The sequence below is a fragment of the Pollicipes pollicipes genome, unplaced genomic scaffold (assembly GCF_011947565.3).
Source record: "Pollicipes pollicipes isolate AB1234 unplaced genomic scaffold, Ppol_2.1 Scaffold_7262;HRSCAF=8765_pilon_pilon_pilon, whole genome shotgun sequence".
Taxonomy (NCBI): domain Eukaryota; kingdom Metazoa; phylum Arthropoda; class Thecostraca; order Pollicipedomorpha; family Pollicipedidae; genus Pollicipes; species Pollicipes pollicipes.
In genome coordinates, this window is record NW_023597055.1 from 16,897,910 (window position 1) to 16,911,386 (window position 13,477).

A 13,477-nucleotide genomic window follows, 5' to 3' on the forward strand; every position below is an offset into this window, starting at 1 on the left:
CTGTTCGGCTGTTGCGCATTCCAGCCGGTCTAGAGGGGAGGACACCATGCACAAGCGGAGGGGATGCATCTTCAAGCAAGCTCAGCATGCCCGCGGCGTGCATTGCAAGGTGTCTCGAGACCAGCCCGTCTAGGGATGTCTCCCCTCTGACCCTCGACGCGGGCCCGTCAGGGGATGTCTCCCCTCTGTCCCTCGAAACGGGCCCGTCTGGGGATGTCTCCCCTCTGTCCCTCGAAGCGGGCCCGTCTGGAGATGTCTCCCCCGAACCTTCGAGACCGGCCCGTCAGGAGATATCTGCTCCCGGCCGAGCCGCCAGACTCACATGCGATCACCTGCAGCGTTTCAGACGAGACCATACAGCTGTCTCGGCGAGATGTTCTCGACGGCGATCGTGCTGATTGTTCTCGGCTGCGCGCTGCGATCGTCCGCGCAATTCCCCAGCCCCAACGGTGAGCCCGTTTTTAGTGGCTCTTAACTTATCGAAAGTTTTGCTGATGGCGTGCTTCGTCTGCGTTGGAGCTGGTGTATGCTCGATGAGTTCTGGTATGACACCTCGTTGCCCGCATTGCTATCTTGGTGCCGCACTGAGATGCGCTTCTTTCACGCATACAGCTGGCGAATCAGCTGGATGACAGATGTGTTTTTCCTCGACAGAAGCACAAGCTAAATGCTGCCCCCATTGGTACAGCGGAAACTTGGCCGCTTTCCACAAGTGCACCTCTAAGTACGGATTCTGGCCCATCTGTCCCCAAGATCCCCTCGCGTTCGGTAAGTAATTTTCTTTCCGCTGGAATGTTTTTATTATTTTGGCGCGCCAGTCACTTTTCCATGACGACTACGTTTATTTGCAGAAAGCGTTTTTATTTGAGAGCACAAGTAAGTTGCTGGTAGGGAGATAAACTTACGATTCCACCGCTTTCAAGAGGCCTGAAGAAGCTGCTCTTTGCTGATTATGGGCGGCACACACACACACACACACACACACACACACACACACACACACACACACACACACACACACACACACACACACACACACACACACACACACACACACACACACACACACACACACACACACACACACACACACACACACACACACACACACACACACACACACACACACACACACACACACACGCTACAGATTCCTGTCATTAGTCCGGGCAGGATACGCCACATTGCAGGGAATGTGGAACGCGTTTGGCCATGGGACATGTTCTCATTTCGTGCCAATGCTGTGCTGCGGATCGGCCATGCTTCTTGTTCTCCAGCGCCACTGTTGCAGGCTGCCGATACCGGGGACAATGGTACGCAGTCGGCAGCATCATTGAAGCCAACGCCAAGAAGTGCTATGAAGTCCACTGTGTGCGCAAGGCGCCGTCTTTGTGGCCGTCCGTGCGCATAAAGCACATCAGCAAGGAATGCAACTGTAAGCGTTGAGAGGAAGCAGGAGACGCGGCCGCGGGACCCGCGCGTGCTGTTGACACGTGTCGCGTGCGATGATGTAAACCTTCCGACCATCTTTGGAGGCGATTCACTGTTGCTTTTGCTTGACTGTATTGGTAAACAAGGTTTTGTCACTGTTGGCAGTTCAGTTCTGCTTTGCAGCCAGTTCAATCTGGATGCGCTTAATCGCCATGACGATATTCCATGCTCACTTCGCAACTGTTATAAGCCCAGCAGCTGGCCCAACCTAATTCCGTACCCCGCGATTTGTTGTACATGCAACTCTGCCAGACCTACAACTTCGCTGCAAGTAACTTTGCTCTCGACAGGCTGCGAGTTCAAGGGGCGGATATATGAGCATGACCATATCATCCATCTGAATGAATGCGAAAGGATCCAGTGCAACAACGGAACCTGGGAAAAACTACCGCAAGCGCCTGGAGACACCTGTAGGTAGACTCTAGCTAATATTGCGTGGCAAGCGCAAAATATATCCATATCCAGGATATCCACGATATCCACGATATCCAGGATATCGTGGCAGGTGACATGAGGGGGTCCAGAAATCGATACTGAAGTGGCTGAACCCGTTTCTTCACGCAAGTGTGAGGAATGCGAAAAACGGTATAATTTCTACGTTCTTGAGGAAACATGGCCTCCCTCGTAGCATTTGTGCATGCATTTTTCTATGCTGCCCTGGCTTCCCCACAAGGCATAAGCCCGTCTGAACTCCAACGCATTTGCGATATTAGGAGCCGGCATCAGGGACGGTATCAACAGAAAACGCGCGCATGCATCTAGGGAGCAAAGCCATTTAAGCCATTTCTATCGTCTCCCGACATCCCCTCACCGCAGGAACGCCACCACTGCCCACTCACCCCCACCGGTCCCGCCCTCCGGCAGGGGCGTGCCCCGCGGGCTCCACGCCCTGGGACGACTTCTGCATCTACTTCTGGCCCGTCATCATGAGCTGGCCCGACGCCCAGAAGATCTGCCACCTGCTCGGCGGCTCGCTGATCGTGCCGCTGAAGCCTGACGACAACGAGATGATCGCCGACGGGCTACGCGGCGCCGGCGGCTGGCTGGGGGCCAGCAACGGCAAGTGGCCGGACACCAGCGGACGCGCGTGGAAGGTGTCGCCATGGGCGCCCGGACAGCCCACCAACGGCACCGGTAACACGGCTGCGGCGGATTCGGATGCCGAAAACGAGGGTGTTTTACAATGTTTGGGCAGTGATCCTTTTGTGGTGTGTTCGTTGAAAATGATAGCGTTTTCAGCAGAACCCATTTCAATGTAGCCTCTGATGTCAGTTCTTCATGTGTTGCAATACAGTGCACGAGTAAATGGGTTGCATGAAACCTAATGCTACGATATGTTGTTACGATTGGGAATGCATTTTTTTGGCATTACGAAGGGAGTACATGCGGAATGGCGTGGTACGTGATGCAATGACCCGATTTAGACCCGATTTTAAGTTTTAGCTGAACTGCGTTAAAATCCTATGCTAACTGTGGCATTCTTTATTTCTGTTTTGTTGTGACAGCGCTACAAAAGTTCAAAAATGGCGATGAAGTCAATGAGCCAATTTGTGCCTGTTTTCCCGGGTTTGTCTCTTCCAGGCCTCTTACAAACCATCCCAGTGCACGAGCAGTAGTTTGACGTCTTCGGCTCCGCGCAGCAGCGGTCCCGTCTCCGGAGTCGTCACCACACCTTCTATCGTTCCCTCTCCGCAGCTGACAAGTGTCTGGGCATCGCCTCCGGTGACCGAGCGTGGAGCGCGCTGCCCTGCGACGGGGCAGACCACGCCCTGAAGCCGATCTGCTTCGTGAAGAAGGTCCCCTGCGATCAGCGCGGATGCGTGGTGAACGGCGAAAATTTTGACCACGGAGATGTCATCCACCTCTTCGACGACTGTCACCGCATCATTTGCGACGACGGATACCCAGTGCATGAAGTTCGTCCCGAATGTAAGCGGGTTTCGTTTCGTAATTAGGCGTGTTTTGACTTTTGAGAGGCTTGATTATCGCGCTCTGAACAACTGACTTGAATGTTTTTGATGTTGAAATGATGAATTTGATTTTTTTTTAATTTTGAAATTTTTTGAAATTGAAATTTTTGAAATTGAAAAAAAATTGAATTTTTTTTAAAATTTGAGATGATGAATGAAAAGGACATAATTTAGCTAACAGCCCTACATGAACTTGGTAGTCCGGTTGCGGGTGTGCCCCGTTCAGGTTTCTCTTCCGACAACCGTTCAGATGTTTCCGTCCATACGCGTTGACGCAACTTTTCTTCTCCCTCCGTCTGCATCCAAGCCTTGTTCACCTTTATGCATATCAGCCCGCCTCTCCAGGCGTCTTGCTGCCCCATCACGCTCCCGACTGCGGCCGTCGTGCAGTGCCAGGCGTCCATGGACCGATAAACACATCGTCATCGTTGTACGCCACGCCTGTCGTCCGTTACAGGCTGCTACTTCGAGGGCTGGCAAGGACAATGGGGCGCCGGTTACTACCCGCCGGGTTTCTTCAACCCATTCCCGCACATCCATTGCTACTGCCACAAAAACGGCCAAGTCAACTGCCTCGACAAACCCATCCCCGAGGAAGAGCTGACACCGGTGAAGGAGTAGCGGGAAACGGCTCCCCGATCAGCTGACCCAAGACACGACGAAACTTCGCGCGCAAGCGAACGCTGATTATCCTGCAAATGGAGATGGCTTGGCGCCGTGGAGATGTGCATTTTAACCACATGTAATGCTCCCAAGTGCTTGATCAACGTGTGTTTGAGCTGCTGCTAACAACGGTACATACCGGGCGCAAATTACATAGGCCCTTAACATTTCTTTTCGGCGCCTTATGATATGAAAGGTATTTGCTGTCGTTGCTCAACCGATTGCCATGCATAACTGTTTTTCTTGCAGATTTGTATGTCATCGGTCAGTTCCGCTTACTGGTATATTGTCTGGAAATCTGTTGCTGCTTCCTCTCAAAGTCGTCATGACCTGGGATCGGTTGAAAACTGCACATAGATAGGAAACGTGCACAACACTCGTCTTATCGAAATGGTTGATTTGAAGTACGGTTCCGGCCCGATGCACAGCAATGCAGCTTGTTCTCCATTTCATCATGAAATACATCAAACTCACCTCCATATGTGTTTTCCTGGACTTCCACCTGCTTCCGCCAAGGCGTAGATCCACCCATCTGTCAAGGGGTGGATATTTGAGGACTCCGAGGGTGGTTTAACCTATTTCGCCAAAGCATAGCTTAAGTTGAAAATGTGTGTAATTTAGGTAGCCTTTAAGTTCAGTATAGCGCACTGGGCCTGATCCTTTGAGATGAGCGTACTCGCTGAATGCTTGATGGCGTGTTAACACGCGATCAGGTGGGAAGGGGTCAATTTAACCCACCGAAGGTTTTCCAGAATCATTTCCGAAAGGCGCAGCGCAGCGGCTCAAAATTTTTGCATAGCTGTAGACAATTAGAGATGGATCTTTTGGTGCCAATCAAGATGTAACTTCCAAAGTCAGGCCTGCCGACTTTGTCAGGTAGTTGATACGAGTGGTGGCGCCACTTTTGAGCCAACAAGCCCGCAGTCCGCGCACCAAAATAGCTCAAAATGATACTTTTAACCCATCGCAGCCGACAACCGCAAGCAGGTTTTGTATTCGTCATGACGACGGCGGTTGTCATGACGATGGTGGTCGCGACAACAGCAGTTTTTGTGGACGCGAGCAAAATTCTGGGGCTACCAAGGAAAGGAGAAGTGTAGTGCTGGTACAAAGTGTTGACAGCATAACTTGGACTCGAAAATAATCAGAATTTATATTCTTAGTATAGATTGATGCAACTGTAGTAGCTTTCACCAGTGACATTATTGAACGTAAATGATCCGGAGATTTTACCAAGGTATGCTTTTTAATTTTTTTTTGCTCCAAAGGTGGGTAACTCCATTAAGTGGAAATAAGAGAACGCATCATACGTTAATACATGCTGTGAATGCATACTGGTCAGCCATGACACGCAACAGGACTCGTAATTAGCTTGTTGGCCGGTTACACGCCCGGTGAACGCGCGCAAATTGGTCCGCGTTTGGTTAATTATGCTGCCGATAATTGTGGGCACTTCGCCAAACGTTACCATTGCCAAACACGGGGCAAAAGCTGCAAGCTATGCGTCAGAGGTACGTATGTCACAACAGCTTCTTCGGCTTGGAGTACGGTCGCCTGTGTGTGACGTAAGGATCTGTGACCTCATAGATAGTAAGCCAGGAAGGTACTTTGCCAACAGGGAATGTGGCCCAGTCGGAAGCGTCCGAGCGGGTCGAACGGTGAGGCCACTGCATCGGGCGAGGTCCGGGACAGGCCGGCGGGCGTACGCAGGTTTCCGCATTGGAAGGGGAGTGGGACTGCTCAACATTTTCTGCTGAAAACCGAGTTAAAGCGCCAAAAGCACGGGCAATTTCTCGTTATCTTAATGCAGTGTCGCGTGTTTCCGACATTCTTACTTGCACGCGTCTAGCCGAAACTGTTAAAAACTGATATTTAGTCACGTGCATATCAATACAGCAATACATTTTGTGAGGAGAAAGGGCAGCTGTCTCCGCGGGCGTTATACACGTGCGTACGCCGTTGGGTGCAATGCAGGCTGGGCTGCGTTGGTGGCGGCGGCGGGTGCGAGCCGGTCGGTGCCGGCGTCGGAACCGACGGTTCGACGCACGTCGGCTTCACACGGCCTACAGAGATGATGCCCTTCTTGCCCGCGCACCGTGGCGCCATGATCTGCGGGATGCGTTGAACTACTCGCGTGGAAGGGGCGGTTGAGAGCCCGGTCGTATCACGGCGGCTGAAGTCGCGGTTCGCGTCAACATGGCCGGCAAACACGTATGACGGTCGTGATGACGGCAGCTGTGGGCGGTGGGTCGGAGGGGTCGCATGTGTCGGCGAGGGACGCGCACCGGCTGGTCGGAGAAGAATCTCGAACGGTCGGAGAAGACACCGGGCAGAGTCCGTGGTTTACCGTAGACGGGATCCATTGCGGTGAAATCGAGATCCTCTTTGCCTCGCGGTGAAACGAACAACGAGAATAGCGAGTGCACGAAATAATAAAAAGCAAACTAACTGCAATAAGCCGGATATAACATATGGCGTTTCATGTGGCGTTCTAAACTGGAAATTATTGTATGAATTATTCATTAGTGCTGGTAAAGAACGCTCCGGCTTTGCCCAGTTACCACAAAGAGTGCACGGCAACCGTGCGTTGCAAACTGGAAACAGGAAAGTACAGGCAAGCCCTTCTAGTTCCATAAAAATCTAGAAACCTAGAATCTCCAATAAAAAGACTACGACTTCAGCGTTGCATCATTTCTGCCAGAACTCATCGTTTGCTCACAGCAAGCGCCGTAAATGGGCCCGCTAATGTTTCATAGCACTAGTTTAGTGCCAACCCTGAAATTGTCACGATCTTGATGTTTTGATTCCGTGACTGGCGCAATTCGCGACCGGCGCGCTTCAAACCAGCGGCGCGGTAGCGTGTGTGGTGGTACAGATGGAGGTTAGCAAAGAAGATATATGCCAGTTGGCATACGAAGGTCATGTGGACAAAGTTAAGGAGCTCATATTGAAAAATAACAAATATGTCACCAAACAAGATGAGGTAAATATCGTGGTGTTACGACCGGTGTTTGTGCTCCGCGCACGCCAGCTTTATTGATGTGTCATGCAGATCCGATACCCTGATGAGATTTTCAAAAGTGTTATTTGCCAGCTGTTGTGAAACAAAAGTTTGTTCAAAATTGTGGTAGAAGGGACTTATTTTGCATATTTTTGTTCGTGCAAGAGTCAGTCAATATGCGTACTTATTTGGCAAGCATTATAAAACTCGGCAGCCTGGCTACCCATGTTGCAACATTTACTGGTCTGAAGATATATTGGATGCATGTTTAGTTGGCCCAGGTGGCTTTTATGGAACAAATAAAGCTGCCATGGGCCAAATAACATGCAAGAGATAGGTGTGGACTCAAGTGATGCAATCCCTGCAAATTCCAACCAATATAAACAAAAATGCAAGGAATATGGAACCATTTAGTACTTAAGGATTTTCATGTTTTTCCTTATCTTTATCCTCACATATCACTCAGGTAACATGATTAGGACAGCCTATCCAGTCCTGAAAAGCAAACTGCAGTTGATTCAAACAGCAAGGTGTTCATTAACTGCCAGCACATATCCATGCTTTTTGTAGGTAGAAGCTGAACTTGAAAACAGATGCAATGCTTGAATCCATGGATGCTCCTTATTACAAGGAGTAATGCTATTAAATTCTGTACATGCGGCTACCTTTTATTTTTAGTTATCCCAAGCAATCCCCTTAAGTCCTGTTATTCTCACTGGCACTGAATAATGCACTCAGCTGCTGAGGCTATATGGTGTTGCCTGTCCCTTACCCTGACAAAAATGGCAGGCACCATAGGAAATCAAACCCAGAATCTTTGGTTTCCAAGATGCATAGCTTAATCAGCACACTTCTGGCTCACCTCCATACAGCTAATCACAGAACACTGGTGCACATGACAACAGCAAGTAACTAAGGTCATTATGCAACAAGCAGATGCTGGCTGGTGTTTTTGAGAAACAGAGGCTGCTACTCTTGCTTTGCAAAAGTTTGAGCCACAAGAGGTGGCCATGTAACAAGTGGCCAGGCATGTTTAAGGCAGAGCCTTTTAAGTAATTTCTCAAGCACAGCTTTCTTGAATAGGGCTTTCAAAGCAGACCCAGGCTTCCTCTCCCAATGGGAGTATCCTGCCTAGTCCCCAAATAGCAAAACTGCATGTTTCACTGAACTGTTGGGTATCAGCAACATCACACACATCTGTTTTACGTGAATTGTGGCCAAAATCACCTTGTGGCAACAATTCTAGCACACACGCACACACTTAATCTGGTCTCTTAGACTTTGGTGCACAGTGACAGCAAATTTCAGTGCAAAAAAGCCCAGGTTTCAAGTAATTGTAAGGGTGCAGAGGTAATTTGTGGAAAAATCACTCAGGAACAATTTTGCTGAAGATGTAGGGAACCTTAGTCATTGACACTAACTCTTATTTACATTGCCAGGAGTGTGGATACTTGACAAACTCTTTTCATGTGGCCTGTTTCAGTCTATTCTGCCTCCCTCATTACCCCTTTAATTATTCTGACAGGATGTTCCTGGCATGTTGTGTAACCATATCCAGATTTTCAGCAGCCTATTGAAAATTCATTGCACTTGTTTTGGCACAAAAATTTGTTTCTAGCCTTTCTGGTTTTTGAGCAGCAACATTTTGTTAAGAGGGCTGCATCCAATGAATCTGCCAATCACAGGTGACAAGGTGACACTTGTGTCTGAAATATGTCTGAAATCTGACATTCTCATTACTTGCTCAAAGCATTCAGTAATACATACCAACAGGTCTAAAACTTAACTAGAAGCACACCCATATAAGCTTCAGGTTTCCATGTTTCACAGTTTTCTATATATTGGCATGCTGTACTGCCAGGAAATATGTTATAAAAGATTTATACTTTCAGTAAAAATTGACTGCTAATTTGGTCAAGTAGAAGCAATGGTGGACCTGGTAACTTTATCTTGCTGATCCATTGTTTTTTTCTGCCAAGCTTTATCACACCAATTTGGAAACGGCTGAGGAGGATCACACCTATCCCCATATGTGTTCACATCATGGAAAACTGTGAATCATAGGAAGGGCTTAGGATGCCATAGCGGGTCGTAACCCTTCAATAAGAAACTCATAAGCACTAGCATGGTGTATCTGGTCCGGGCCCTCGCAGCGGCCAAAGCCAGGATGTGTGGAGGGCGTGCCACTGACGGCGGCGCCATGTGTCGGCAGTCAGCCCGGCTGGCTATCCACTGGGCGGTCAGCGGCGGACACATGGACATTGTGGAGCTGCTGCTGGAGCACGGATCGCCGCTCGACCCCGCCGACGACGTGAGTCGCGAGTCCGGCTCTCACTGGTCCAGGCCGGCTCCCACTGGTCCAGTCTGGCTCCCACTGGTCCAGGCCAGCTCCCGCTGGTCCTGTCCGGCTCCCATTGGACTGCTCAAGCTCCCTCTGGTCCAATTCGGCTCCCACTGGCCCAGACCAGCTCCCACTAGCCCAGACCAGCTCCCACTGGCCCAGACCAGCTCCCACTGGCCCAGACCAGCTCCCACTGGCCCAGACCAGCTCCCACTGGCCCAGACCAGCTCCCACTGGCCCAGACCAGCTCCTACTAGTCCAGTCCGATTCCCACTAGTCCAGTCTGGCTCTCATATGTCCAGGCTTACTGCTAGCCAATCCACAGGTCTGCACGCCAGTACAGTCTGTCCAGTCCAGTCTGGGTATCCGTCGGTTCAGTCTTGTGCACTGCCATTTCAGAATGACCTACAGAAGTGCTTTAATTTATTGCATAGGAGTGTCAAGCTTTAATGTGCATGTGTGCCTGGATTCAATGCATGTAGGTGCCTGGATTTAATGCATGTGAGTGCCTAGATCCAATTTTTTGTGGTGTTAATCATCTACCTGTCTATCCATCCATGAAGGAATATATCTGTCTGTGCCTGCGTAAGGTTGCTGGCTTCAGAGTTTGTTATGTCTATCTCATGTTATCTATGTTGAGCAGCTGATCGCTAATGGTGAGCCAGCCTTTCGCGACCAGCCGAATCTGCTGCGACGTGATGGTCAGCCTGCGCTCTGCCATTTGGGGCTCCATGATTCTGTTCTGACCGGACCAGGGTCTCACAGGACCTGACATTCGGTGCCAGCAATGCTTCGAGCCGCAGAGTTTAGTGCCGACTTGGCCCGCCCGCCCCGACAGTCGGGCTGGATGCCGCCGCTGATGGTCCCGCGTGCGGTGCCAGTCCGATCTGACGTGACCTGACCTGACCTGACGCGACCTGAGCTGGCCTGACATGACCTCTTCCCCGCCCGGACAGTCGGGCTGGATGCTGCTGCTGATGGTCCCGCGTGCGGTGCCGGTCTGACCTGACCTGTCCCGACCTGACCTGACGCGACCTGACATGACTTGACCTGAGCTGGCCTGACCTGCTCTGCCCCGCTCGGACAGTCGGGCTGGATGCCGCTGCTGATGGTCCCGCGTGCGGTACCGGTCTGACCTGACCTGTCCCGACCTGACCTGACGCGACCTGACATGACTTGACTCGATCTGGCCTGACCTGACCTGACCTGCTCCGACCTGCTCTGCCCCGCCCGGACGGTCGGGGTGGACGCCACTGTTGATGGTCCCGCGTGCGGTGCCGGTCTGACCTGGCCTGATCTAACCTGACCTGACCTGACCTGACCTGCTCTGCCCTGCTCGGACAGTCGGGATGGACGCCGCTGCTGATCGGCGCGTCGGCCGGCCGCGCGCCCATCGTACGCCTGCTGGTGGCCCGCGGCGCCAACGTTAACCACGTGACCCACACCGGCCAGTCAGCGCTCATGTACGCCGCGTCCAAGAACCACCGCGAGGTGGGTCACGCGACGGTCAGACGGCCGCGGCGCCGGCAGCCGGCCTGCCTCGCTGGCCTGGGGCACCGGCTGAACGCCGCTCGCGCGCCACACGACAGTGTCGAGTCTCCGCCTTGTAGCGCCTTCTCGAATCGCCGCGGCTCGGTGTCTGGTGCGCGTCGGGACTACTGCGGCGATCTGGTGTGGCGAGCCTGTCCCAGCGGCTTCCGCTGCGCGGTGATGATTGTCCGCCGCGGAGGCTTGTCTGTCGTTCTGGTCTCTGCCGCGTCCGACTGTGTCGTTCTGGTCACTGCCGCGTCCGACTGCGGCAGAGCGTGGAGCTGTCTGGTCACTGCCGCGTCCGACTGCGGCCGAGCCTGAGGCCGTCTGCCCACTGGCTGCTGACGTGCTGCGTTCGACTGCGGCAGATCCTGGAGCTGCTCTTGCGCAGCCACTCGGACCTGAACTCGGCCGACAAGTACGGCAGCACGGCGCTCCACCGGGCGGCCTCGCGTGGCAACCTCCAGTGCGTCCAGCTGATGCTGCAGTACAGCAACCAGCTGGACATCAACGCCGCCGACCGCGTCGGCAACACGGCCCTCCACCTGGCCTGCGAGGACCAGCAGGCGAGAACGGGGCGGGACGAAGCGGCCAGCCGGCGAGCTGGGACCGCAGCAGCGGGTTTAGCTGGGATCAGAAGGGGGGCAGGGCGTGGTGGTGGTTCGTGTGGGTCTTTTGGTCAGCTGGTTTTTACTCAGGTACTTCAGCTTGGAGGAACAGGACTTGCCGGGCATGCCGTTAGCGAGAGAGTGCGGAAAAGTTGGGTCAAGTCAGCGGAGTTCAAACACGGATCTTTGGGATGGCCATTCCGTTGGCCGGCCCTCTTCCCCTGAAAACCTTCACATGACTTGACCATTGTCACATGTGCTGATCGGGCTGAGGATCTGCGTGACATAACCTGTGACTTGACCTGACCTGACCTGACCTGCCTGACCCTCTGACAGGCGGAGGTGGCGCGGCTGTTGGTGCAGTCGGGCGCCCGTGTCGACCTCCAGAACGCCGCCGAGCGCACGCCGCTGCAGATGGCGCCACCGGGCCTGGCGCGCGACCTCCGCCAGCTGGCGCCCGTGTAGCCGCCCTGCGCGCCTGTGCGAACCGCGCCTACCGCGGGCCGCCGGCGCCCGTCTGATCGTGATGCGCGTCGCCAGGCGGCCGCCACTTTCTCACGCACTGTGACGCTCGAGAGTGTGCTTTCTGACGTGGGACGACGTGCCGTTGTGTGCCCAAGGCCGCCTCCGGCTCACGCCCCGCGTGGCCGCCCCGGCCGCGGGGCGCCGACAACGACCACTCCGAGCTGTGATGGCGGCGGGCGGCGGCGGCGTGGGCGGCCGCGCGCCCGGCCAGAGGAGCCCGTCCCGGTGCCGGGGGGGGGGGGGGGGGGGGGGGTCTCCGGAGCTGGAGTGAGGGACGCCGGTGCCAACGGCGACTCGGCTCACTTTTATTGCTTTGCCAGCCAACTGATGTTATCGCGAATGTGTTGCGTATCATCGAAGCCTCGACCTTGAAGCGTGTTGCGAGCATCGTTGCGTCAGGCAAATGCCGCAGTTCTCGGCCGGCCGAGTCGGGTGTTTTGAATGGGAATAACACATCGCGACCCAAGACCAGGGTTTTAGTTTCGGTGCCAGTCATTCGTGAAGGCGAAACACAAAAGTGAGAGATTTGTTGGAGAAGAACGGACATGTGTGCTCGCGTTTGGATGCACATCTGGCGTTCGTGAACGTGATTTCCAGACGTAACGGCCGTCAACTGGCTCTCAATGGATGTGCAAGGTACGATGACGTAATCAATCCGACAACGCGAAGCACACTCACTAAACAGAGAATTGTGCTGTCTAGAGCAGTCTTTTCCATTACAATGCATACAAATAGTTATGAGTAAGCTTGTTTATCACATCCGATGTTTCAGTATCGTCAAATGTGAAACACTCGCTTCAGCACTTTTGATAGCCCGACAGGCGCGGGAATTTCGCTAGGTTATTTGAGGTGTCTCTTTTGGTGCGTTCTCTCGCAACTCGACGCGCTCCATTGGCGAGCAGACATGAGTGGGGCTGGCAGCAATGGTTTAGTATTCTGGGTTTTAACGCCCTCCATATCTCGTATTATGGGGTTTTAAGGCCCGCCCACGCCCTGCGGACTGGGTGCAGAATTCGCTGCAGATGCTACGTTAGGCGGTCGTGGACATGAGGGGCTTGTAAGCCCGATGACCTGCTAAAGGCGGGTAGAAGAAGCCCGAAATTAGCATCTTCCATGTCCGCAACAATTCGCGACCGTGAAATCTGCAACAGATTCTGCAGACTTCAGCTGCTGCATAGACACCAGCGGTACCTCTTGAACTCCGTTTACCCATACGTTGCGGGCCTGCACGCTTAAATGCTAAAATGTCTGGTGCTTACCGCCATTATGGTTGCACAGACCATGTGTTGCTTAGTTTTGCCCCCAGATCGGTGTGTTTTGGGAACTGGGAAATGAGGTGCTATTGCTC

The 13,477-nt window shown here is 53.0% G+C and overlaps 2 protein-coding genes across 2 annotated transcripts; both read left to right on the plus strand.

Annotated features, from left to right (window-relative positions):
- Window positions 1-373: 373 nt before the first annotated feature.
- LOC119113504 (uncharacterized) lies at window positions 374-2,796 on the plus strand. Its single transcript, XM_037237809.1, has 6 exons — window positions 374-449; window positions 655-768; window positions 1,292-1,435; window positions 1,782-1,901; window positions 2,356-2,625; window positions 2,786-2,796. Exons 1-6 carry the CDS (start codon window positions 374-376, stop codon window positions 2,794-2,796), a joined length of 735 nt encoding a protein of 244 aa, XP_037093704.1.
- Window positions 2,797-6,961: 4,165 nt separating this feature from the next.
- On the plus strand, window positions 6,962-12,307 carry LOC119114306 (26S proteasome non-ATPase regulatory subunit 10). Its single transcript, XM_037238503.1, has 5 exons — window positions 6,962-7,107; window positions 9,338-9,436; window positions 10,811-10,957; window positions 11,365-11,562; window positions 11,941-12,307. The coding sequence occupies exons 1-5, from the start codon at window positions 7,000-7,002 to the stop codon at window positions 12,067-12,069; spliced, it is 681 nt and encodes a 226-aa protein (XP_037094398.1). The 5' UTR covers window positions 6,962-6,999; the 3' UTR covers window positions 12,070-12,307.
- Window positions 12,308-13,477: the final 1,170 nt, after the last annotated feature.